Genomic DNA, 23,496 nt, shown 5'->3' on the forward strand with positions numbered 1-23,496 from the left:
CCTGCTCGACTCCTCGCAGCATCCCAGAGACGGCATGATGGATGAGGATCCCAAGGGCGGCAGGTCCGCCGGGCCCACATGCCCGCCAGCCCACCGTAAGGTGATGCATGTTCTCTTCCTCTCCCTCTCCCCAGGGGCTCAGCTCCATCTGGTCAGGCGCGGCACCAGGCTGATGGATGGGCGGCCTGCCAGACCACCCTCGCTACTGCCGCCACAGCACCCTGGACGCTGCACTCAAAGGTCAGGACAGGCCTGCCGCTGCTCATTCAGTCATTCAACAAACACATTCATCCAGGGCCTACTAGGCGCTGGACCACAGCCAAACGGCTAGGATAACCGTCGTCACCCTCTAAATATGACAGGTGTCATGGAAGGTGGCAGTGAGAGCTGAAGGCAGACTCCCTTACCAGCCTCAAGGGACCAGGGTGACGGACGGATCTGAGTTAGGCAGACAGAGCAGTTCTTACTAAGTCCCAAAAGTGAGAAATGGGGGGAGGGGGGCTCATGCAACTGTGATAAGGGCATGGTGGTGGTGGGCTGGGGAGGAGAGGAGGAATGAGAAAGATTGGAACCCACAGTGGCCACTGCCCAAAGCAGGGGCATGGAATAGTGGCCCTATTGAGTTAGAATTTTCATTTAATTATTTTCACTACTGGGGATTGAACTCAGGGGCACTCTACCACTCAGCTATACCCCAGACCTTTGTGTTTTTTATTTTGGGACAGGCTCCAAAATAAAACACTAAGTTGTCCAAGTTGGCTTCAAACTTGCTATCCTCCTGCCTCGGCCTCCCGAGTTGCTGGGATTACAGGTGCGCACTGCCACACCCTGGCTTTAGTCCCATTTTAAACGTGAGGAAACTGAGGCTCAGATATAGGGAAAGACTTCCTCAAGGTCATGGAGGGAGGGGGAAGCAGAGCTGGGCTCTGAGCTCTTGGCTCCTAGAGCCCTAGCGCCCAGGCCCCCTCCTCCTCAGCTCAGACAGCCTCAGGAGTCTGAAGACAGCCCCACCAGCCCCAGCAGCTCCTCATTCCTGGAGGCCCTGTCCCCTTCGCGCCGCCACGGACAGGAGCCAGGCAAGAAATATCACCTCATTAAAATGACAAATCTTTTCACTAACTGAACCGGAAGGCCTGCCGCCCTGTCTTGGATCCCTTCCCTCCCCGTTTCTCTCCACCCTGGGCTCATCTCTTCTCCCAGACCAGCGGACCAGCAAGAGAAAGTGTGCAGGGTACAGCTTTGCATGACTGGGACCCTGCCTCGTCCCTGAGGTGACCTTGGGTCCCCAGCCCTGTTTCCCTGGAAGGGCTTTGCCACAGGGGTCTCGTCAACCCTTCCCGGCAGGGTGGGTGGCTCCATTCTACAGGTGAGGAAATGGAGGCTTGGAGAGGGAATCCTCCAGATGGGGTACCTCCTGCCCCCCGCAAAGGTGCTACCTATTGGTCCCAAGCAGGGGGCTGCTCCAAGAGACCCCAGAGGCCCCCTTCAAGCCTGTAGTTCCATAGTCCCTGCTCACAGGACAAAGCAAGACTCACGTCCCAGGGTACTGTTCCGAGGTGTGCTCTGCTGAAGAGCCCGTATTTAGGGTCAACCCTGCCTCCTACCTTGGTGGGACATTTTCTAGTCTGAGCTGCCCTCAGTTTCCCCATCTGACAAAGGGAGCTGTTCCTGGTCCCCTTGACTGAGGCTGAGGCTGAGCAGGGCCTGATGGGTATTGAGTGAAGTTGCCACCACAGCCACCCAGGTGTGTGCATATGCTCTGAAGCCTGCACACATAGGGAGGGCCATGCCTTCGCCTTGCCACTGGCACACGGGCGTCTGTCCTGACTGGGCTCCTGCTCTGTCCTGGCTCTGGGTTCTCCAGGCAGATCTCAGTCCCCTGAGTGGACACATGTACCTCACATCCAGTGAGCACAAACACACGTGTGCACACTCACCCAGCTACTGATGCACGCATCTGCACCGACTGACCGCACAGACCTGAGCGTGTGCGTCCGTGTCATAGGCCCACAGCCACTGGAGGCCCCACGTGGGGTCCAGTCTCCTCTGGGGAGCAGGGCAGGTAAGCAGACAACAGGAGACACCGCCCAGCCCTGCAGGCAGCCCCGGTTCCCAGAATGACCCCCCCATTTCCCATCCCTCCTCCAGGCCCAGCCTGCAAGGACACACCGTCCGTCCGCCCAGTGTCCTGGTCTCCTTGGATGCAGACAGAGCCCACGGAGGCGTCTGGCGCATCTTGACTCGGCCGCAGCAGCTGCACCGGCCCCCAGCCCCCTTCCCTGTGCTCGGCGCTGTCCTGCCTGTCCTTCCCTACCTGCTGAGCAGTGGAGGCAGCTGCCACTCGCCGCCCTCCCACGTCCACGGTGGGGAGGGGGCTTCTTTCAGGACTGACCCTGAGAGGTCTCCCTAGACCTCCCCACGACCTGTTTTCCATTCTGGAAAATGGGGAGGAAGGGCAAACTGGAAACTTTTGGAGATCCCATCCACGTCTGGCTCTGTGATTTTTCTCATAGGCCAAGAGAGGGAAAGAGAAGGGGGTCCGGTGGGGAGGTGGCAGAGGGGTGGTAGGGACGGGCCTGCCAGGGTTGGAGGGGCAGATGGCGCCTGCGTCTGGGGGCTGAGCTGCATGTGCTTCTCAGTGGATCCCCACTGCTGCCTCCCCGTGGATGTTCCTTGGTCATTTTGCAGATGAGAAAACTGAGGCCTGGAGAGATTCCATAAAGGGACAAGAGCTCCCTGCTCCCTCTGCCCCGCACTGAGGGTCAGAGTGTGGGAGCCATGCCCGAGACATCTGCCCTCGGTCAGGGAGGTGACGTTCCCGGAACGGCTTTCTCCGGAGCCAGGCACCGCCCCACCCCCGGCAAGCAGCACCTGGCTCTGAGCCTGCCCCCAGCACTGCCCATCCATCTCTGTCACTTCCTGGCTGGGCTAGTGGCCATACATCACCTGGCCAAGCCGAGGCGGCGGGGCCAGGCGGGTGGGCAGGGCGTTGCTGTGCTCTGGTGCCACCAACCTCAAGGCCGATGGTGGGATTTAACACAGTCGTTTGCCTGTGAGTGGGGATCTAGGGCCAGCAGGGAAGGGGTCTTCTTGGGGTCCCACAGGCTACCCCACAGGGGGGTATGAATGAGACAAAGGCAGGTCCCCAGGGTGACCTGGCAGAAGCGGAGCGAGGTCAGGTTGATGGCCTTGTAAGTGGAGGGGACAGAGGTGGTACAGCTCTGCAGCATTTGGCAGGAGGACAGAGATTTTATCCCCCCCCCCCCCCACCCGCCACCGCCTCCCTGAGTAATGTGCTGATGTAGGTCGCTGGGGTATCACCTCCTGACTGAGCTGCTGCACGGCGGTGGGAGCCAGGTCAGCCGGAAGGAAAGGGCCCACAGCCCAGGTGTCCCGTCGCTACCCTGGCCCCATGTCAGCCTCCCATCTTCTTCACACCCCCACCACCTGCCCTCATCTCCCAGGGCTGCCTCTGTAAAGACCCTCCTGTTCTCGATTCATTCAACAATCACGTATAGGCGCCTACTGTGTGTCTTGACGCTAGACAGCACCAGGCAAGAAAGGCGAGTTGGCTGCATTACCATGTGGTAAATGCAAACCAGGCCAATAAAGCAGCCCAGGGAGAAGAGGCATTATTCATCTCAGTTTGTTTGATTTAAAGCTAGGGTGGCCAAAGAAGGTCCATTAGGAAGGTGTCTTTTGAGTGAAGACCCAAAAGAGTGAGCCATGAAGGGATCTGGGGGAAGAACATTCCTGGACACAGCAAGTACAAAGGCCTGGGGGCAGGAAGGTGCCTGGTAGTCAGCCATGAGGGGCCAGGTGAGGCAGCTGGAAGAGTGCGGAGTGAGGTGAGGAGGTGGGGGAGGAGGTACTGTGGGCCTCTGTAGGGACTTTTCCTTGGAATAAAGCTGGGTGCCATGGGATGACTGGAAGGGCACCATTCCAGAGTTTAGGGGAGAGATTGGGTAGATTAGGTGACCAATGGAAGATGCTAGAAGGTCAGTGGGAGGGTCTTGGAGGACCACTGGATTGGGCATGTTATAGGTGCCCTCTGCCCTGGTCTCTTTCCTCATTTCTTCCTCGTCTCTCCTTTATTCTGTCTTTTATTTATCAATCCAGCATATATTTAGCAAGTGCCAAGTACAGTTCCAGTCCTGTCAACTCCATCCAAAGGACGCTTCTTCTACCTACCCCTCCCTGAGGCACTTCACATGTCTGCCCCCTGTGCCAGGACCCCAGCCCCTCTCCAGGCCCTGGAAGGTCAGATTACGTGCCCCCTCACGTGGGTGTGGATGGCATGTGTGAGCGCCCACAGGTTGGGGGTCCAGGGCGAGTATGTGCCTTACATTTGCGGTAGGAGATCAGCTGTGGAACACACAAGGGGGTCCCCTGCCCCCCTGTGCCTCAGCTTCACCCTGTGAAAAACAACTGGGGTAGGGGGATTTAAGAATCCTCATTCTACAATGAAGACCTCTGGCGACTGGAGATGTAGCTCAGGGGTACAGCGCTTGCCTGATATAGGCAAGGCCCTGGTTCAATACCAGTACTGCAAAAATAATAATAATACGGTGTGGTTGTCCTGAGTTCTGGAAGCCACTGGGGTGAGGGCACAGGGCTGGGGTTCCTCTGTGCAGACAGGGATCCTGGGCACCGCATGAGGTAAGCCCACAGGTGAGACTGCTTTGAGCCATGCTGAGCCCAGGGGACACAGAGAGCCTGGTCTTGGGGAACCCTCAGCCCCTGTTCTCTACAGGACTGGGCTATGAGCTTTGGGGTCCCTGTGTGCTGCTCCTCAAGGCCTCCTCCTCCTGATGGGATGGGACCTGTTCCTAGAAAGGGCTGCGTGCAGACCCCTGGCCAAGCCTCCTTCCCCCAGCCACCCCAGAGCCCCAACTTGAAAGGTCCTAGCAGTGACCCAGCTAGCCTGCCCCTGGCCCCACATGGCTCCCCAGTTTACCCTGGCCCCCCACAGCTTCTCTAATTACACAGTCATAAAGCACAAATCTCTAACGATCCAATTAGTAACGCCATTACTGTTCTGTCCAGGATTAAAATTACCAATTAAACTGCTGTCGATTTTATCATCACTTAGGCTGTACATGACCCGGGCATTGCAGGCATCCAGGCATCTGACCCTCGGGCTGGGGGCTGGCCAGGGACATGGGCTTAGCTTAGTCCCAGAGGACGTTCCTCCATCTACCACCCCTGGCATCCCAATCTGAGCCCCTGAGGACTTCCAAGGATTATAGCCCAGTTCTCTGTAGAACTGGTGGTGGCAGTGGGCTGAGGAGCAACCCAAGCCTAGCCCCTCCCTGGGCAGTGTCCCCAGCCCAGACCTCTCATGCATTCACCATGGACAAAACTATCCATCCTCCGTGCCAGTCTCAGGGCCGGGTTAATCTAAGCAACTGAGCCCTAGGATGAGAAGTGGAGATTCCTGCTGGCGCAGTGGTGCACGCCAGTAATCCCAGCAGCTCAGGAGGAAAGGGGCGTGAGTTCAAAGCCAGCCTCAGCAATTTAGTGAGGCCCTAAGCAACTCAGTGAGACCCTGCCTCTAGTACAATATTAAAAAAGGCTGGGGGTGCTGGGGGTGCAGCTCAGTGGTAGAGAGCTTGCCTAGCATGTGTGAGGCACTGGGTTCAATTCTCAGCACCACATAAAATAAAATAAACATATTGTGTCCATCTACAACTAAAAATATTTTTTTTTTTTTTTAAAAGAGGGACTGGGGATGTAGCTCAGTGGTTAAAGCACCCTTGGGTTCAGTCCCCTGTACCAAAAAATTAAAGATAAAAATTTAAAAGTGGAGGTTCCTCATCTGAAAACCTGTCCCTGGCTCCTCCTGTCCCTCTTTCTATCATCACAACCCTCTCTGCCCACAGGTTCAAGGTGCCAACCTCACACAATGTCCCACAGCATGGAGGTGGCACTCTGATGGGCAGGCACAGGTTAGCACCATCCCTCTCCTACGTGATAAGCAGGTGCCCCTTTAGAGGCCCTCAGTGCTTGGTCTCAAAGCAGGGGAGATCTGTGAGCACAAAGGCAAACAAACCCCAGGGACCTGACCAGTACTGGCCACTGCCTCCGGCGGGCAGAGCACCCTGTCCCTGGTGGTATGCGAACAGGCTGCATCCTGGAGTCAGTTCCCCTTGAAAAAGAATTTGGAGTGTTCAGTCTCATGCTCTCCACCCCTTACCCTGGAGGTGCTTCTAGAAAACAAGAGGCGCAGGGCCCACAGGGTGGGAGTCGGGTCAGGGAACTGGGGAGGCAGCCAACTTGAAAACCTAGGAGGTGAGCTGAGGGTAGGGGTCTGTGGCGTTGCGAGACACTGCTGGTATGTTGTGCTGTCCTGGACCCTGGGTTCAGTGCCTTTGTACCTTATTCTTTCCATACTCACTCTGAGAAATGGGTTATAGGTTCCCTTATTCCCTAGGGAGGTTCCCAGAATCTGAGGCCTAACAACTTGCCCAGAAGGTGCGGCCACAAGTGTGAGCAGCGTGTGCCACGTGCAGCCACACAGCCCACCTCACGGTTCTGCAGTTTTCAACCTCTGAGCTCACACACAAGCCCTTTATGTCACACAAAGAGATCTAGGCAGGAGGGGTACAGCAGGCTCACCCTGATCCACAGTGTTGACATCCTGGCCAGCAGAGGTGACCCATCACCCCAGCCTGTGGCACCTGGGTTGGCTGGACATGTGGTATCCCTTGGGGGAGCAGCTGACCTGGGCAGTCAGTCCAGCTTCTCATCAGAGGCAACAGACTATGGCAGGAATCTAGGGAGCCCAGAGCAATTAAGAGCTGTCTCGCGCCTCAACTCTTACCAGCTGCCACAGCTGTCACTCAGGAAGCGAGACTGGAGCAAGGACCTGGGCAGTGGTAACCATGGTCCCCTTCCCATTCGTTCAGGGTCCTGATCCCTGGGGCAGCCTCCCATCCTGCCCCAGGTGAAGGATCCCACTTCCCGGAGGGACAAGGGACAAGGATCAGGGACAAGGATCTCTGCTGTTTCCTAGGCAGGACACCCCCAAGCTCCTCTCACCTCTGCCCAGCCTCAGTTCCATCCTTGCAGGTGAGAGCATGGATTCTCACCCTGGCTGCCTCTAGACGCTCCTAGGGTGCTGATCAAGAATGGTCTTGGCTGGGCGCGGTGGCACACGCCTGTAAACCCAGTGGCTATGGAGGCTGAGGTAGGAGGATTGCAAGTTCAAAGCCAGCCTCAGCAACTTAGAGAGGCCCTAAGCAGCTTAGTGAGACCCTGTCTTAAAACAAAAAATTAGAAAGGGTTGGGGATGGTAGAGCACCTCTGGGTTCAATTCCTGGTACAAAAAGAAAAGAAAAAAAAAAAAAAATGGATGGCTTTGCCCAGCTGGGAGTAGGGGTGCATGTCTGTAATTCTAGCTACTTGGGAGGCTGAGGAAGGTGAATCACCAAGTTTGAGGTCAGCCTGGGCAACTTAGTGAAACTACATCTCAAAATTAAAAAAAATTTTTTAAAGGGCTGGGGGATACGGTTCCCCTGTTAGAGTGCTTTCCTGGTGTGAGATCCTGGTTTCAATCCCCAGCCCGGCAAAACTAGTGGGAGCAGAATCTCAGAGAAGGACCTGTGTGCCTGGATGGACTGTTTTTGTTTTTCGTTTCCAGTTATGGATTCAAACCTGCCTGGAGGGCCAGAAGTTTCTCCATTTCTGAGGCCACACATCTCCCCTGCTTCCCAGCTCCACCCAGGGAAGCCAGGTAAGATCACTCCCAGGCTCAGGGGATTCTAGAGACCAGTGAGGGAGGTTCAAAAGGACCAGATTCAGGGACAGAAGCCTGGCACTGTGAACTCCATCATCTCAGTAGATCTGTGCAGCAGGTTGAGTGGTGGTAGCATCCACCCCATTTTACAGGAGAGAAAACTGAGGCCAGGACAGGTGCCACACTCAAGCACAGAGCTAGTGATAGTAGTCAGGCTTCATTCCGTTCACACTCTACCTTTAGTGCTCTTTCGCCAACCCCGAGTTGCTTCTCAAGGAGCAACAACTTTAAGGACCTGTCCCCTTTGCCCTATTTTCCCCATATGGACTTTGTTCCCTGATCTTCTGTACACACCCACCACCATTAGGAGCTGGGCCTCTGAGGGCTCAGAGAGGGTGGCCAGAATAGGGCAGGCATCAAACAGACAGGAGCCCCCAGATTCTGGACTGCACCCTCTCCCGGCCCCAGCTTGCATCTGCAAGTCTATAAATTCCATTATTCATCAAGTGATTGCATGAGTTTGCCGGGACAATGAATATTTTATTCACCTCCAGACACTGTCCCCAGCGAGTTCTTGGAACAATATTGTTCTCCAGCCAAGGAGCAGAGGCCAGAGCCTCTGCTGTCACTGGACACCCCCTCCCTACCACCTGTGCCTCCTCATCTCCCAGCATCTTCTCTCCCAGCAGGTCCCTTGGTTCGGGAAGGGCTGCAGTCAATAATCTAGGCATGACCTTGGACTTGGTGCTTACCCTCCCTCCACTTTGATTTCCTCCTCTGGACAATGGGTTCACTGATGCCCTTGGCTGGCTTTCCAGGGCCCTCTACCACTTCATCTTACCCGCGCTGGGCCCTGGGTTCTGCTGGGAGCTCTCCCTGGTGCTGAATATGGGTGACAAGAGGATGCGGGTGTCAGATGAGAGGTCTAGGAGGAGCCGGTGCTGGTCTTGAGAAGAGAGGGTTCCGGTGTCCAGGGAGTAGGATCCCAGTCTCGGGGAGGATAAGGACAATGCTGGTCTTGGGAGGAAGGAGTTTGGCCTCTGGACACTGCGATTCCCCTTTTCTCTCCTCGCCTTTCTGCCACTTGGGGAAACTCCCAGAGTCACAGTTTCCAGTGGATCACCTCTCCTGTTGTCTCTTGTCCCCTGAGTCAAGGATTGGTGAGTGAGGTCCCCAGAGGCCCTTCTTGGGGAGGCCTAAGGCCTGCGCATCTTCCGGTGGGCACCCAGGGAGTGCAGTGTGATGGCGGCAGTACCTTCCCCAGATGGGGGAGCGACAGACATAATTCACACCCTGCAATCCTGCCATCTGCTCCTGTGACGTATAGAGGAGAGGACAAGACTGCCGTGCCGGAGGGCGGGTGGGTGAACAATCATTTATTCATTCATTCTCTCATTCATTCTGCAGATTGAATGAATCTCAGTCCGGCCCTGTGCCAGGTATGGGGACTGGGGGGCCTCGGGATGCAGACTCAGATCCTACCCTTCAGAGCCCAGAGCGATCTTCTGCACTTCTGAGCTTTTGCCCAACCTCGTTCCTCCCCCTAGACATGCCCAGATTTGTAATAAGAGCCACCAGATTCTGTGTGCTGAGCACTTTACATGCAGGATCTCATTGTTCATTCAAGGGCTAGATGTGTTCCCATTTAATAGGTTGAGTAAACTGAGGCTCAGAGAGGTCACACAGAAAGCTCTGACTTCTCCATGTAGGGCTCTGAATGCTCATGACACTCACTGCCTCCCAACCCCATGTCCAGAGACTTTTTAAGTCCTGCCACCATGTTCCTCTGTAAAAACATGTGCACCCCCCAACCTGTCAGCAGAGCACGTGAGCTGCAGTCTTGCCATACCACTCAGTCCTGTGACCCTTGCTCTGTGAGCCCCAGGTGGAAGCAGTTCCATCCTCTGAGTTCTGGCCTGGAATCTGGGGCCTGGCACCCTGGGTCTGCCCAGTGAACCTTGGTGCATAGCAGTGGAGGGCTGAGGAGGTCAGCAGTAGTTCCAAGAGGCAGCAGGGTTCCAGCTGAGCCTGGAAGAGCACAGAGAGATCAGCCTGACCCAGCCTGGCCCCTGGAGTCCCAGGGTCTGCCTTTGACTCCAATCCCAGCTCTGCCTCTATGGCTGTATAACCCAAACTGGTCCTTTCAGCTCCCTCAGCAGACATGTCCTTGCCTATGAATTGGGGACAAGGCATGTAACGGGGGCTGAACAGGTCACATGTACAGCCTGGGTGTGTCCTGTGTACCCACCAAGCAGGTACATCTGTGGCATGTGGAAGTGTGATGCTGACCGGCTGCCCACATTATATTGAAAGTCAGCATCACGGGCTGTGGCTTTGCTCAGGGGAGAGGACAGGGATTGAGCCACCAGGGAACTGGGGTGACAGAGATGGCCCAAGCAGTGGGGTGCATCACAGTGTTAGAGATATACTCCCCAGAAGGCCCTGGAAGGAGACTGCCTCAGGCAGTACCCTGGTCCCAAGATAGACAGTTAGACCCCTTAGCCACAGACCAAGGCCAAAGTCTGGGAGGAGGCTCACGTCTCCGTGGATATCCAGCCTTCCCTCAGGACAGACTCACAGGGCCTGGCCATCCTAGGGAGATTCACTTGATTTGTGCTTGATTCACTCAGGGACTTTCTCTGTCCTTTCCTTTTGAAAATTCCCCGCCAGGGTGGCAAAGCCAGGAACTGCAGAGGACTCAGGGGGAGCTGCCCCTCCATCAGGCGAGTGCCAACATGCTCTGCAGCAGCCTCCCAGGGGGTTGCTGGGAGCTGGGTTTCCTGCCAGCCCCTCAGCCCTCCCTTAGCCCAATTTCCAACTGGCTGGCTGGGCCAGGGCAGCCTGGGCACTTAACAAACTGAGGACTACTGCAGCTCCTGCTCTCAATCAATACTCAATGCTACAATTATTATTAATTCATATTCCGGAGGGGGGTTCATTCTAATAGGAAACTCCCAAGAGATGCAGGGAGGCACTGCCAGGAGGCACTCATATTTTTCATATTTTATATTTGTTCATTCTCACTGCTGCCTGAGGGTGGCATTGCAGCTGTTACTTCACAGGTGGGGAAACTGAGGCCCTACATGATTAAAGTTCTATGGTAAGGAGGGGGCAGATGGAGGAACCAGGAGTCTACCTGACTCCAGGTGCTGTGTTCTTTCTTCCTCCCATCTCTGCTCCATCAGAAATCCCAAAGGAGCTCAAAGCATTCAGTTGCAAGGGTGGATTATCAGATAACGGAACAGGTGGAAGAGGAGAGCTTTGCAGTGGGGACTTTTCTGGGTCCTCTCCCACCTCCAGCCCCAGGTCTTCTTAGGCAGTCAGCTGGCCCATACACCTGGAGAGACAAATAGATGGACAGCTGCAGGAGCAACTGGTTTCTCTGCACGTTGTGGGTGCTACTGGAGTAGTCCAAGAAGTGCGGAGGCCCAGGACTGGCTCACTGAGTCCCCTCTCTCCAGGCCCGGAGATAGGGATATGATTAATCAGCGACAAAAGCAGAAACAAGTAGAAAAATGTAATCAGCTTGGGAAGGGCAGGGCCAGGCAGGGCTGTGGCAATCAGCTTTCCTGCTGGGGCCTTTGGCTGATTGGACCCAAGGGGGCAGGGAGGTAGTTCTGGTGGGGGCTTCAGGGATAAGACCCAGACTGAGGCCAACCCAGGCCAGAAAAGCATCATCCTGTACACACACCCAGACCTCTCCCAGCCCAAGGACTTGCACATTTGACCCCCCCTACCCACAGGCTCTGGCCCCTTCCCCCTCCCCTGCCAGTTCACAACCATGGCATACCCAGGTGACCAACACTCCTAACCCTCGCCCATCTACATGTGGACTGGAAAACACACGTAGGAACACCCGGTGGCACATGTACACTTTGGGAAAAAAGATATACGCATGCACACGCTGCTCCCTCAAACACTTGCCACCTCCCCACCCCCACACGCACACATGCTCTGGGCCTAGGAAAGCCCTGCATGCACATTAAGTGTGACTTGCAGTCACGTGAACACAGAGGCCCTCACACCAGACCCCACAGGCTCCAGGCCCCATGTCTCCCTCACTGGTCCTGGGGCCATGATTCAAGACCATGGCTCCCATTTGTAAAGTGAGTGACAGAAGCTCAGGAAGGATCCAGGACTTGGGCCCCATTCTGGGGAACAAGGTCAACTGCTGGTGTCAATCACAGGACAAGGAAACCTACCCAAGACCTGCCCCCAGCTCCTGCCTGCTGCCCACATCCCATGACCTTGGTCAACGTCCTTCTCTCAGCCTCAGTTTCCCTACCTTGAGCTTCTCCTGGCACCAGCACCGGAATACTTTTAAAGGAACCAGGCATCTGGGACTAACCTCACCTTTCTGGGTCTCTGATCCTCAGTTTCCAGGTCTCAGTTCCTGGGGGCGGGGACCTGTGGGGAAGGTGGGCCAAGGGGTGCCAAGGGAGGGCCCCATCCTAATTCACCCCCACCCTGGTCCTGGTGGCTGCGAATGTGCGGTATGGGAAATCTGAGGGAGACCTAGGGGGGAAAGGGGAATCCGGGGCCGAAGGCAAGAAGGAGCCCGCCGGGCTTGAGGCGGCAGCTCAGGGGCCGGCGGCGGCCAGGGGCGGGAGGTGGGGAGCGCGGAGGGGGCGGGCAGGCGGCGGGCGGGGGAGGCGGGGAGCGCAGCGAGCGCGGCACAGAGCGAGCGAGCGAGCGAGCTGGAGAGGCGGCGAGAGCCGGAGCGGCTGGCCGGGCGGCCGCGCCGGCGAGCGGACGAGCAAGCGGCGAGCAGCGCGGAGCGCGCGGGGCACCGAGGAGCGGGCGCGGCGGGCGCAGCGCTCGGCGGTCGGAGCAGAGAGGCCGGAGCGGCGCCGCCCCCGCCGCCCCTGCGGGGCCCCGGCCGGGAGCCCGACGAGGGAGGGGGCGGCATGGCCCGGCTGCCCGGGACGCGGGGGCGTTAGGCCCCCGGAGGGGCGCCCCCCGCCTCGCCGCCGCCGTCCTCCGCAGCCGCGCGCCCCGCCCGCTCCAGCCGCTCCGGGGGCCACCGGCGGCCCATGAGCCCCGGCCTCAAAGTTTGCGGCGGGCGGGCGGGCGCGGAGCCTCCAAGATGCCGTTCCACCCGGTGACGGCGGCGTTGATGTACCGGGGCATCTACACCGTGCCCAACCTGCTGTCGGAGCAGCGCCCCGTGGACATCCCTGAGGACGAGCTGGAGGGTGAGTGAGTGCCCCGCCGGGACCCCTGCCCGCCGGCCCTCCTACCTGTGCGCCCAGGTGAAGCGCGAGCTAGGGGCGCAGCGGGGCGGGGGGCTGTCCGCAGGTACCGGCAGCCAGGTGGACCGCTCCAGCGAGCAGCTGCGCGGGAGGCAGGATCCTTTCGCACCCCTGGGCGCCGCGGTGAGGGTAACCGAGGTGGAGGGGCGGCCCAGCCCCTGTCCGCGTGGTCCCCTGCGCTGCGGAAACTTGCCGGGCCCCGCAGCAGGGTCACCGGGCTGCGCAGCCCGCGGTGACGGTGCGGCAACGCGGTGGACTGGGGTGGGAGTCCAAGCTACGCCCCCCGCGCTGGCCGGGCCAGAGTACCCGCATCCTGATCCCCTCCGCGGCGCCCGCCCGTGGCTCTGCGCTCGCATTGACATTCCGCTCGTGTCGCTTTAAAAATCCAATCTGCTCGGGCAGCCGGAGAAGGGGAGAGGGCGACTGCTCTGCTTTTGCGGGTTGTGGGGCCGCCCCCATCCCCTTCTGAGGCCGTAGCCCCTACCCCTCAGCTCTGTGGGGACCCCCAGCCCGGAGCGCCCGGAAGGCGGCCGGGGAGGCGGTGGCGACAACAAGTGGCCGGATTGGGCGGCTCAGTCGCGATAACCAAGCTTGGAAGAGAAAGACAGAGAGACAAGGACCCAAACCTGCCCCCTGCCCCAGTCCCTCGGCCTCTCAGACATGAATGGGGACCGCAGGCAACTGGCGAGAAGAAATCAGAACAGGGGACCGGTGATGGGGTCTTCATAAAGAGTGTCCTGGGGAGCAGTAAGACCCCAGGGCCTGCCCAACTCTTTCCCTGCTGATATGGGGGGAGGTGCTTGGGATTCCCCTCCCCCAGACCTCCTGGTGCCCCATATGGAGTGGAGTTGGGGGCTCTGGGCTGATGGGAGTCTTGGCCTCTTAGGATCTGCTTGTCTGCTGCTGGGGGAGGGGCTGAGATCACTTCAAGGATGAGCCTCTCTGGGTATCTTGGGTTGAAAGGTCTCTCTCAGGTCTGGGGTCTCAGTAGGGCTGATGAATGTGCGACCTAGGCAACAGTGCAGTAGGGATGGTGGTGGGAAGCCAGGGACGGAGGTCCCTCCGGGTCCCTAAGCCTGGGTGGGGGCAGATCTTGGGGGAGTCACAATGGGTCAGGGGGAAGATCCAGAGAAGGCAGGCACACCACGCTCACTGCACCACAAGGCCATGAGCCACCTGCTCCTCTCCAACACCCTCACAAACCCTCAGGTTCCAGGAGAGCTTTGGAGACCAGGTCTGGGCTCTGGTGCAGGCAGAACAGATGGAGGGACACGGGTTTCCCTGACCTGCCCTTATCATTTATTCCCAGAGCCCTGGTCCCACCCTCTCTGGACCCAAGCCCATGGTCTGGAGCTTCCTTCAGGGCCTGGGAAAAGGAGTGGGCTTGACAAGGAGCGCGAGGGCAGGGGGTGGGGCATAGGCCATTTTTTCTTCATCTTCATTCCCTCCTGCCCTGGCCCACCCAAATCTCCTGCCAGTTCCCCCTCCAGAGACCCTCATCCTGGTCACTTCATCCTGGTCACTCAAACAGGGGTCCACATGCTTCCCCAGACCCCAGGCAGCTTCTACCTCATGCCCTTCCCTTGCTCCAAGTACCCCCAGCATGACCCTAGCACCCCAGCTCCAAGGCTCATTGGGTCCCTCCTCCCCCAGTGCTCAGCCCTGGAGTGAAGGCTCTGAGGAAAGGGAGCATTTGAGAGGGGGCTGGGATGCAGTGGTGTGGACCACAGGGTGGGCTGTCCAGGGGCAAGGAGGCTGCAGGCTCCCCTTGGGCCACCTAGCCGACATGCTGGCAGGAGCCCAGCGGTGTTAGTCACCATCACACCAAACACACTCCCTGCTTCTCTCCCGCCCCCTTCTCCTGGCCCAGCAGAGGGGCCCTAGTGCAGGGGGCACCTGAAGGGCAGGGGCCTCCCTGGGGACCTTTGGTGGAGGGCATGGAACCAGCAGATGCCAGGGTGGCCCTGGCCCACTTCCTGGCCTGCAGGCATCTACAGATGAAGGCATAAAGTCTTCCAAGACTGGCCCCTTTCTTGGTGGCAAGGAACCTCAGAAGGTCCCAGGCTCCTTGCAGTGGGCCTTGAATGCCAGGACAGGGTAAAGAGTGGCGGTCCCTGATACAAATCCCCTTTCTGCTGTCTCTCCAGTGCCCTGTTAGTGCTTCTTCCCAAGGACTGTATGGTTAAGACCCAGACCCTTCGCTGGGAGGAGGCCATTGGTGGGGGAACCACATGCGCCAGGAAAAGGGAGCCGGGCAAACTGGGATAAAATGCTGCAGAGAGTTTGTGCCTGCCTCCCCCATAATCCAAGGGGCAGTCAGTGTGAAGGGGGAGAAGATGAGGAAAGGAGATGGGGAGGGCAGGGCTAAGAGGAAGGCTTCCCAGCCAGATAAAGCTAGGTTCAGATCTCTGCACCCTCGACTCGGGGAGTGACCTTGGACAATCTCTTGCTTCTCTCAGCCTTGGTCTCCCCATCTATAAAGAGGGGGTTGACATTGCTCTCCCCAGGGGTCCTGCAGGCACAGGATGCATTGAAAGTACTCAGTGCAGGGCCTGGCAGTGTGTCAGGGGTCCCAGTATCACAGCAAGGGAGATGGAGGAGGGGACCGTGGAGGAACGTAAGCCTGGTGTGTGTAGGGTCCATGAGGCGGGCTGCAGGGTATTCAGGGAACTGGGTGAGGAAGTGCAAGCTGGGGGCCAGGACCAGGTCTGGCAGAGGCACTTGGGAACCTGTGGCCCTGGGGAACTATGGATGACAGTTGACAGGGTAAGGCTATTATGGTTGGGCAGAGCTGGCCTGGGGCCTACCCAGCCCCGCATTCCCTCTGTACCACCAGCTATGGCTCTGACGCACCCCCTCTCTGACATGTACCCACAGAGAGGCTTCCAGGGAGCCTGAGGCTGCTCCCAAGGCGTCAGTGGGCTTGAGCACCTGAGGGTGGGGATGGGATGCAAGCTATCACCCTCTCTGGCCAGAGACAGGAGAAAGCATGTAGGCAGGGAGATGACCACCAGGGCAAGGTTTGGGGGTGACACCTGGCCTGCCCAGGCAGTGAAGACTGCATTAAGAATGGCCAAGTGGGGACCTTCTGGGTGGGAGGAGCCTGGGTAGTCTCCTTTCTGCCTCTGGTCCCTGCAACCCGAGCCCAGCAGCCGCCTCTGCACAGGCCAAAAACTCAGGGAGGCTGAAGAGGTGGGGCGCAGGGCCAATGCCGCGGAGAGTGGCAGCCTCTGCAGAGGATGGACACTGCCCCTTCCAGTGACCTCCATCCGGTGCCCTGTTTCTGGACTCGGGCTCTCTTGACAGAGCCCTGGTGGCCTTTGGGGCCTGTTAGGGACTTGGGCCCTGACCTAGCTCCACGAGTTAGGGAGGGGACTGGGGAGGTCAGACTGGGGTGTCAGATGGGGAGTAACATCAGCCTGGAAACCCAGTGGCCCTGCCAGTCCATTCCTGGGCCAGGCATCCCCATGCCAAGATGGAGCACAGCAGGCTTCCCCTGGCCTCACGAAGCAGGAAGGGAACAAGGCTTTCGGGGAAATGGGCCCAGCTAAGATATGTTGATGGCACACCGTGACGGGGAGTCATGACATCCGCCCCTCTCAAGGACCACTTATGCCCTGTCTGCCCCCATACACACACACAGGCCAGGCCTCAGCCACCAGGCAGGAGTCTCATCCCCATTTCACAGACCAGGTGCCTGAGGCTCCGCGAGGGCAGTGCCTTGCCCAAGTCACTTGGCTGCTGAACGGCAGAGCCAGAACCTAAGCCCAGGCCTTGGGTCCTGGCCCCGGCTGTGGGCAGACCAAGTTCACCTAGTCCCCCCTCTCCTTCTGGCTCTACCATCTGGGACAGTCTGATTTACAGCCAGGCCTGGCCAGCACTTACATGCTTGATTTTCTTGCTTAATCATCCCAGCAAGTCCCATTGTACAGGTGAGCAAACTCAAGGTCACCTAGCCAGGATAGAGGAGAGTTGGGTATCAAAGCTCAGTCGGTGTGATGTCAGGATTCCTCTCTGACCAAGGAAGGTGGGGCCTGAGCTGGGCCTATATGAGCACAGGGGCTTAGGTGGGCTGCAGGGGCTCCCAGACTGTGGTGTGAGCAGGTTGTGCAGTGAGGGGCGGGTGAAGGGACACGTGGATGGGGAGGTGGAAGGCTGTGGGTTTGCCTAGTGGCCTTGGGAGGTCAGCCCTGCCTGAGACACAACCCCAGGACCTGCCGGGCTGCCTCAGAGCCTGTCATCCGACTGCTTTCCGCTGCCGCTGCGCCTGCATGGTGCCTCTCTTCAGGGTCTTCAGGGAAAGGAGTTGGGTTCCAGTTGAGGCAGCCCTGGACTCAGGGATCCACTCCAGCCCCTTCCAAGGTGGAAGGAACATCTGGAACTCAGCTCACTGGAAGGATGAGGGAGGCTGCCTCTTCAGCTCTCAGCTGTCTTTGCCGCCCCACCCTGAGATCCCCCCAAACAAGGTTGTACAGAGGGGGAGACCAAGGACCAAGGACTTGGAGAGATGTGGTACCTGACACTGGATCCCCCACAGTCCAGCCCCTGGGTCAGCGACTCAAGGGTGGCCCTCCATCCCTACCTTAGCTCCATTTCCCTCTTCTGTGGGTGAGGGTGCTGCCCTTGAGGGCTGGCCAAGGGGACAGGCAGCCTCCTCAGCCTCCCTTCCTGCTTCTTGGCTGCTGGGGAGTGGAACGCCAGCGCTTCCCATTGCTGACTGTTAGCGGGCTCAGAGTGACCGCCTCGTGTCGAGCCGTGTGTGAACTTCTGTTCAGCTCCTTTCTCGGTGTGCTCCAGTGGGTGGGTTCCTCACATCAACCATTCATTCATTTCGTCATTCACCCAGCAAATGTTTATGCTTGAGTGACAGGCCCTGTTTCAGGTAATGGGGACAAGTCATGAACAAGATCCACCGGCTCCCTGCTCTTACAGCATTCATAGTTCACAGTTCAGTATGGGGGAAGAGCAGGTCTGTGGGGGCTCAGAGGAGAGCCAGGGTCAGGTGGGAGCAGGGAGGGCATCAGGGAGGTGGAGTGTCCCAGCTGAGAACTGGGGCTGCATGGGTGTTGGCAATAGGGAGAGGAAGGGCGTTCCAGGTAAAAGGGGCTGCCTGTTCCAAACCTGGAGAGGACCCCTGGGGCTGGAGTTCAGGACACTTGGCCAGAGCCCATGCCTGGGTCAGCACTGGCCAGAAACCCGTGCGTGTGTGCGTGTATGCCTGCATCTCTACCCAGAGACCCCCAGGCACCTGGAGTCCTCCGTGGGTGCCAGGCCTCTGCTTACACACTTCTAGTCATGGGAAACACACTGCTTCCTTGGTGGCTTAGGAAAATGCTAGGTGGGAGTTGGCCTAGAATTTCTAGAGTCTAAGGTTTGCAGAAACCCTGGGCCTGGCCCAGACCTCTCAGCTCAGCAGTTTCCCTGGCTCCCAGCTTTACCTGGGATGCACCCAGGCAACTCAGGGGCTGCCCTGTGCTTGTCTCAGGCATACTTGTGGGACTCTGACCTCGGCTCAAACCACCTGGCTGTGGGCCCTGGCACCTGGTCTGTGGTGGAACCAATAGGCTGAGCTGGGCTCCCCTGTCCCTCAGAGACTAAGGAATAACCCCAAAGTATATGACTCTACAAGCCGTTTCAGGACTCACAGACCCCTAAAGTAAGTCTCTGATCACCTAATAAGAAGCAATGGTCCTGGCTCCCACTGAGCAAGGCTGGCTGCCCACCTCTCCAGGCCTCAGTTTCTAGGTTCTAGAATATGGGGCATTTCTGTGTCTCTAAGGAGCTCAACTCTGCATGCCGAAATCCCACCCATGGGACAATTTGGGCAAAGGCCAGCAGGCTGCCAAGTGAACAAGGAGACCTCCAGGGGGCTGACACTAGTGGACTGAGATTTGTCCCCCGAAAGGAAATGCTTTTTAGGACCCTTTTGGGACTGAGATAATGAAAGCAGCAGAGGTGGAACGAAGGTGAGCAATTAGGACCCCATGCATGGTTCCTGGTTGTCATCCTCACATCGTTCTACCCATTTTGCTGTGGGTAAGACTGAGGCTGGCCCAAGATCATACTGAGTTGTTAGGTCCCAGCCAAGTGCGTTGTTCCCCAACTAAATGACCCAGGTTCTCGAGCCTCAGTTTTTCCCTCTGTACGTAAGAAGATCCCCACATCTGATCTATCATGAGCCTAGTGGGGCCCCTCCATCCCACCTGTCTTCCCCCAAACTGGAAGGCAGCATGTGCCCAGCTGTGAGCCCTTTAGCTGCAGCTGCTGCTGTCTCATGTGGCTGTCATTAGCAAGTGCTGGCCAAGGTTGAGGAGCTGAGTCTTAGGAAGAAACTCAGGATGGGGATGAGGGAGAGAGGGTAAGGGATGGGCTGGGAACGAGAAGCCCAGCATCGTCCCTGTATCTACCACACGGGGGCGTCGTGGGCTCATCGGGAGAGGGTCTGGGAGCCTGACATGCTCAGACTCCAGGGGACAGTCACTGTCAAGGGTCAGGTAACCCCTCTGCAGCCTGGCTTAGCCTGCCCAGAGACCCCAGAATGCAGCACTAGTGCTCCCTTGGGCCACCCTATAACTGTTTCTCACCAGATCTGCAGATTCTGGGTTGGTTGGATCTCAAGGATCTGACCAGGGGGCTGTTGGGGACAGGGTTGAGGTCCCAGCCTATTCTGCCTCCCCCACAGAGATCCGCGAGGCCTTCAAGGTGTTTGACCGTGATGGCAACGGCTTCATCTCCAAGCAGGAGCTGGGTACAGCCATGCGCTCCCTGGGCTACATGCCCAACGAGGTGGAGCTGGAGGTTATCATCCAGCGGCTGGACATGGATGGTGAGCACAGCTCCTGATTCCGTTTCCTCACCTTTCACCTGGGCCCCAGGGATGGGGCAGGGTCTGAGGCCTGAGTCACTGAGGCTTTAGTCTACCCTTGGGCCTCTGGTTTCCCCTACTCCAAGCCACCCCAAAGTCTGTTGCAGGTTGCAGCCAGATCTGGCCTCATTTCTCACCATAGAGAATCAAGGCCAGATAGCCCCAGCCACATGTGGGGTCAAAGACTGCTCCTCTCACTCTGTAGACTGAGAAATATGGAAAAGAGAGTATATAATACATATCCCAGCTCCCACCAGCCCAAACAAAATTGTTGTTTTTGCCACCTGGCATTTTATTAAGGAAAAATTCACGAGAGGGACCAATAATACCAAGTCCCCTCTGCTTCTTCCCACCAGAGACCTCCTCCCCCTCTTTCCCTCAAGAGAGCAGGTGACAATGTAGGCAGGTCATTTCCTGAGCCTCATTTCCTGCCTGTATGGTGGAGATGATGTCTGGTCCTATATCCACCCTGCTCAGCGAAAGGGTGCAGGGGAGTCATGGATGGTATTGTATAAACTGAACTCTGGGGGTCACCTGCGGCTCTCCACCTCCACCTTCCCCAGTGGGGCCTCATCGCACTTGGTGGCCTAAACATTAGCCCGGAGTCTGCCAAGTTAGGTGCCCCTGAAATTGACTCAAGACTTAGAAGAGGAGGATACTTGCCTGATGTCACTTGGTAGGCCCAAGATGCCAGGACTCTATCCCAGGTCCTAAAGCAGGACAGGACCTGCCCTGCCTGCCCCCAGCTAGGTTTCAGCCTGACAATCTGATTGGACCTGTGCCCACTGTAGGTGATGGTCAGGTAGATTTTGAGGAGTTTGTGACCCTCCTGGGACCGAAGCTTTCCACCTCGGGAATCCCAGAGAAGTTCCACGGCACCGACTTTGACACGGTCTTCTGGAAGGTATGTCCTGGCTGGTTGGGACTCAGGGCTTTGGAGAGATGTTAGGGGTTTTTAAAGGGGAGGTGACACTCCACGTCTCGTCTACTGGAGAGCCATGGGCTCGCTGGGAGAGGCAGGTGTTGGTCAAGGACTCTGTGGGAATGAAGCCAGGGTCATCCAGGCCTTCAGAGTCTGCAGGACTGTCACCGGGCTTTGTAAGTGCAGGGTGCTGGGTGGCGACTGTGGGGGGTGGCGGCCAGAGCACTATTCCTCCACTCCCAAGTGTGACATGCAGAAGCTGACCGTGGACGAGCTGAAGCGACTGCTCTACGACACCTTCTGTGAGCACCTGTCCATGAAGGACATCGAGAACATCATCATGACAGAGGAGGAGAGCCACCTGGGCACAGCCGAGGAGTGCCCTGTGGATGTGGAAAGTGAGTGACAGGCCCCTGGGACTCCGTGGGTGGGCTCAGCCACTTGAGCAGGCGGACATAACCAGGCGTTTACAGAGTGGGGCTGGGGGGTCCCTGCGTTCCCCATGGGTTGAGACTGTGCCGAAGTCTCAAGTGGACAGCTTCTGATTCCACTGCTTTGTGTCCCCTTCTCTCTGCTCCCTGGTGCTCCCGGCGGGTGGCCACAGCCTGCTCCAACCAGCAGATCCGCCAGACGTGTGTGCGCAAGAGTCTCATCTGCGCCTTCGCCATCGCCTTCATCATCAGTGTCATGCTCATTGCGGCCAACCAGGTGCTGCGCAGCGGCATGAAATAAGTGCCATCTGGGCACCTGGCTGGCACATGCAGTGCTGGGCCCACTCCACACCCACCACCGCCCGCAGCCCTTCTCCCTCAGCTGGCCCTGGACCACCATCCTGTGTACTTCAGGACCTGGACGTCTGCTGCCCCCACCCCTCTCATTCCATGGGCCTCGCATGGAGCCATGGCTAGGCTGTGGAGAACCTGGTGGTGACCCTGAGGACGGCCCCCAGCCCCTACACCATGCCCGTACCCCTGCCTAGCCTGTATGTAGCGCTAACTCTTCCTGCTGTTCAGGGGCTCCCTGGGAAATGAGGGCCTTGTACAGGATCCCCAGGACCCAGTCACTGCTGTGCCCAGAGAGGGCATCTGCCTACCCCAGCTCTAATCTGAGGTTTGCCCAGAGCTGTGGGCAGGGGTGGAGGCGGTGGGGGTAGGAAGCCTCCTTCAAGGCTGGGTCTCTTGAGTCCTTTCCTCTCACCCAAACCGAGCCCTCCTCCCCGATGTACCTGCTAGGGCCTGAGCCTGCCCATTTCACAGGTGGGGAGCCTGAGGCTCAGAGGGACTGATTTGGCCTCAGGTTACCCTCAGGGATTTTCAGGAAGGGCAGAAGCTCATGGTAGGATGGGACCGCTGAGATGGCCTGAGGTCCTTGGACTTCTGCCCCCAGCCCACCCTAGCAAAGGCCCAGTGGCCAAGGGTCATATTGTTCCCTGGCACAGAACCTAGAGCTGTAGTCCAAGCAGGAAGGAAACAGCAGGTCCAGGAGGCCTCCAATAGCCTGAGCAGACTGTGATCTCCCCACTGGCCAGGGCACTCCTCCTTGCAAACCTTGGGAGGGCCCTGGGTGGAGGAGCGGGCATAACTCAGCTGTCAGTGCCAAGAGGTGTGGCCAGGCCGCTCTCCTGAACCCAGGCCCTGCCTTCTGCCCTCTCCTCCCTCCATTTCTCTGCACCCTCAAGACCAGAGACCCAGTTCCTGTCCCTGCCCCAAATGTGCCATCCCAAACAGGTGGCATCAGCTCAGCATGGGAAGATGTAGGGGCTGCAAATTCTGCTAGGGCTGGAGTGGCAGATGGCGTTCTTGTGCTCCTCTCCCCAGGCTTGGGACCACTTATCACCTGGGAGACGAGCGTAGCCACACTGGCACACCCTTTGCCTGGCCGGGCTGAGCCTCTGCAGGTCCCTGTTGAAGAAGGGCTGGGAGCACAGGTCACCCTGGAGATCTTGCTCATCCCAGCCCTTCCAGTCCCCTGAAAAGGGTCGAAAGTGAGCTGAAAACTCCAGCGCAGGGAAGCACAGTCAAACCACCACGGGAGGCTTTCTTTACAGACAGCTGCAAGTCCTCTCGTCCATCTTCTCAAGACATCCCAGGAGGGAGGGAGGGGAAAGTAGAGGGTGAAGCTGCCCAGCACAGCCTGGGCCCAGAGCACAGTCTCAGAGGCTCTGTGGGCATACCGAGCACAAGGCTCAGCCTCCCCTGTAGAGCAGTCTTTATTGTGACAGATGAGTGCTGACCAGGTAGGAGTTAAGGAGGGGCAAGGGGTTCAACCCCACTGGACTCTGGGCTGCAGGGGCCACCCCCCAGGTGGGGGTGCCCTCAGGGATGGAGGCAGCTCCTGGACTGGCGGCCAGCCTATGGGGTACTGGAAGACAGTGGCTCTGATGGGTTCAACCCTGGAGAGGAGGAGAAAGACAGAGAATTAGAGTGGGCGCACCTGAGGCCCAGGTTGGGGCACAGCCCAGACCCAGCTCTCCCTCCCACCACCAGGGGTATGGGGAGGGTCAGCTGCCTGCCTGGTCCTTCTGGAAGCAGAGACTTGAGGATACACAGACCCTTAGAGCCAGCAACCTCCTCTCCAGGAATGCAGCCCAAGCAAACAGTGAGGTTGTAGGCAGATATTGAGCTATGAGAATGGCTTTGAAAAAGTGGAAATAACCTTAGTGTCCACCTGTGGGGGGCTGATTAAATATATATGCACGTCCAGTGGAGAATGCTATGCA

The 23,496-nt window shown here is 58.0% G+C and overlaps 2 protein-coding genes and 1 long non-coding RNA gene across 6 annotated transcripts in view; 1 reads left to right on the forward strand and 2 right to left on the reverse strand.

Annotated features, from left to right (window-relative positions):
• Positions 1-9,140: 9,140 nt before the first annotated feature.
• On the reverse strand, positions 9,141-12,253 carry LOC306668258. Its single transcript, XR_013765795.1, has 3 exons — positions 12,092-12,253; positions 10,875-11,611; positions 9,141-9,766 (listed from the first exon to the last, which is right to left on the reverse strand). It is a non-coding gene; the product is annotated as an uncharacterized lncRNA (long non-coding RNA).
• A 169-nt stretch (positions 12,254-12,422) lies between these two features.
• Positions 12,423-22,665, forward strand: CABP7 (calcium binding protein 7). Its single transcript, XM_079151455.1, has 5 exons — positions 12,423-12,933; positions 19,673-19,816; positions 20,647-20,759; positions 21,022-21,175; positions 21,382-22,665. Exons 1-5 carry the CDS (start codon positions 12,825-12,827, stop codon positions 21,507-21,509), a joined length of 648 nt encoding a protein of 215 aa, XP_079007581.1. The 5' UTR covers positions 12,423-12,824; the 3' UTR covers positions 21,510-22,665.
• A 126-nt stretch (positions 22,666-22,791) lies between these two features.
• Positions 22,792-23,496, reverse strand: part of ZMAT5 (zinc finger matrin-type 5) — a 36,698-nt gene continuing 35,993 nt past the window's right edge. For all 4 annotated transcript variants that reach the window (XM_079151460.1, XM_079151463.1, XM_079151462.1 and 1 more), the window contains one exon: positions 22,792-23,169. In XM_079151460.1, the coding sequence (XP_079007586.1) occupies positions 23,040-23,169 (130 nt within the window). In that variant the 3' untranslated portion in view covers positions 22,792-23,039. The remainder of the gene's footprint in view (positions 23,170-23,496) is intronic.

This window comes from Sciurus vulgaris, assembly GCF_902686455.1.
Source record: "Sciurus vulgaris genome assembly, chromosome: 8".
NCBI classification, from domain to species: domain Eukaryota; kingdom Metazoa; phylum Chordata; class Mammalia; order Rodentia; family Sciuridae; genus Sciurus; species Sciurus vulgaris.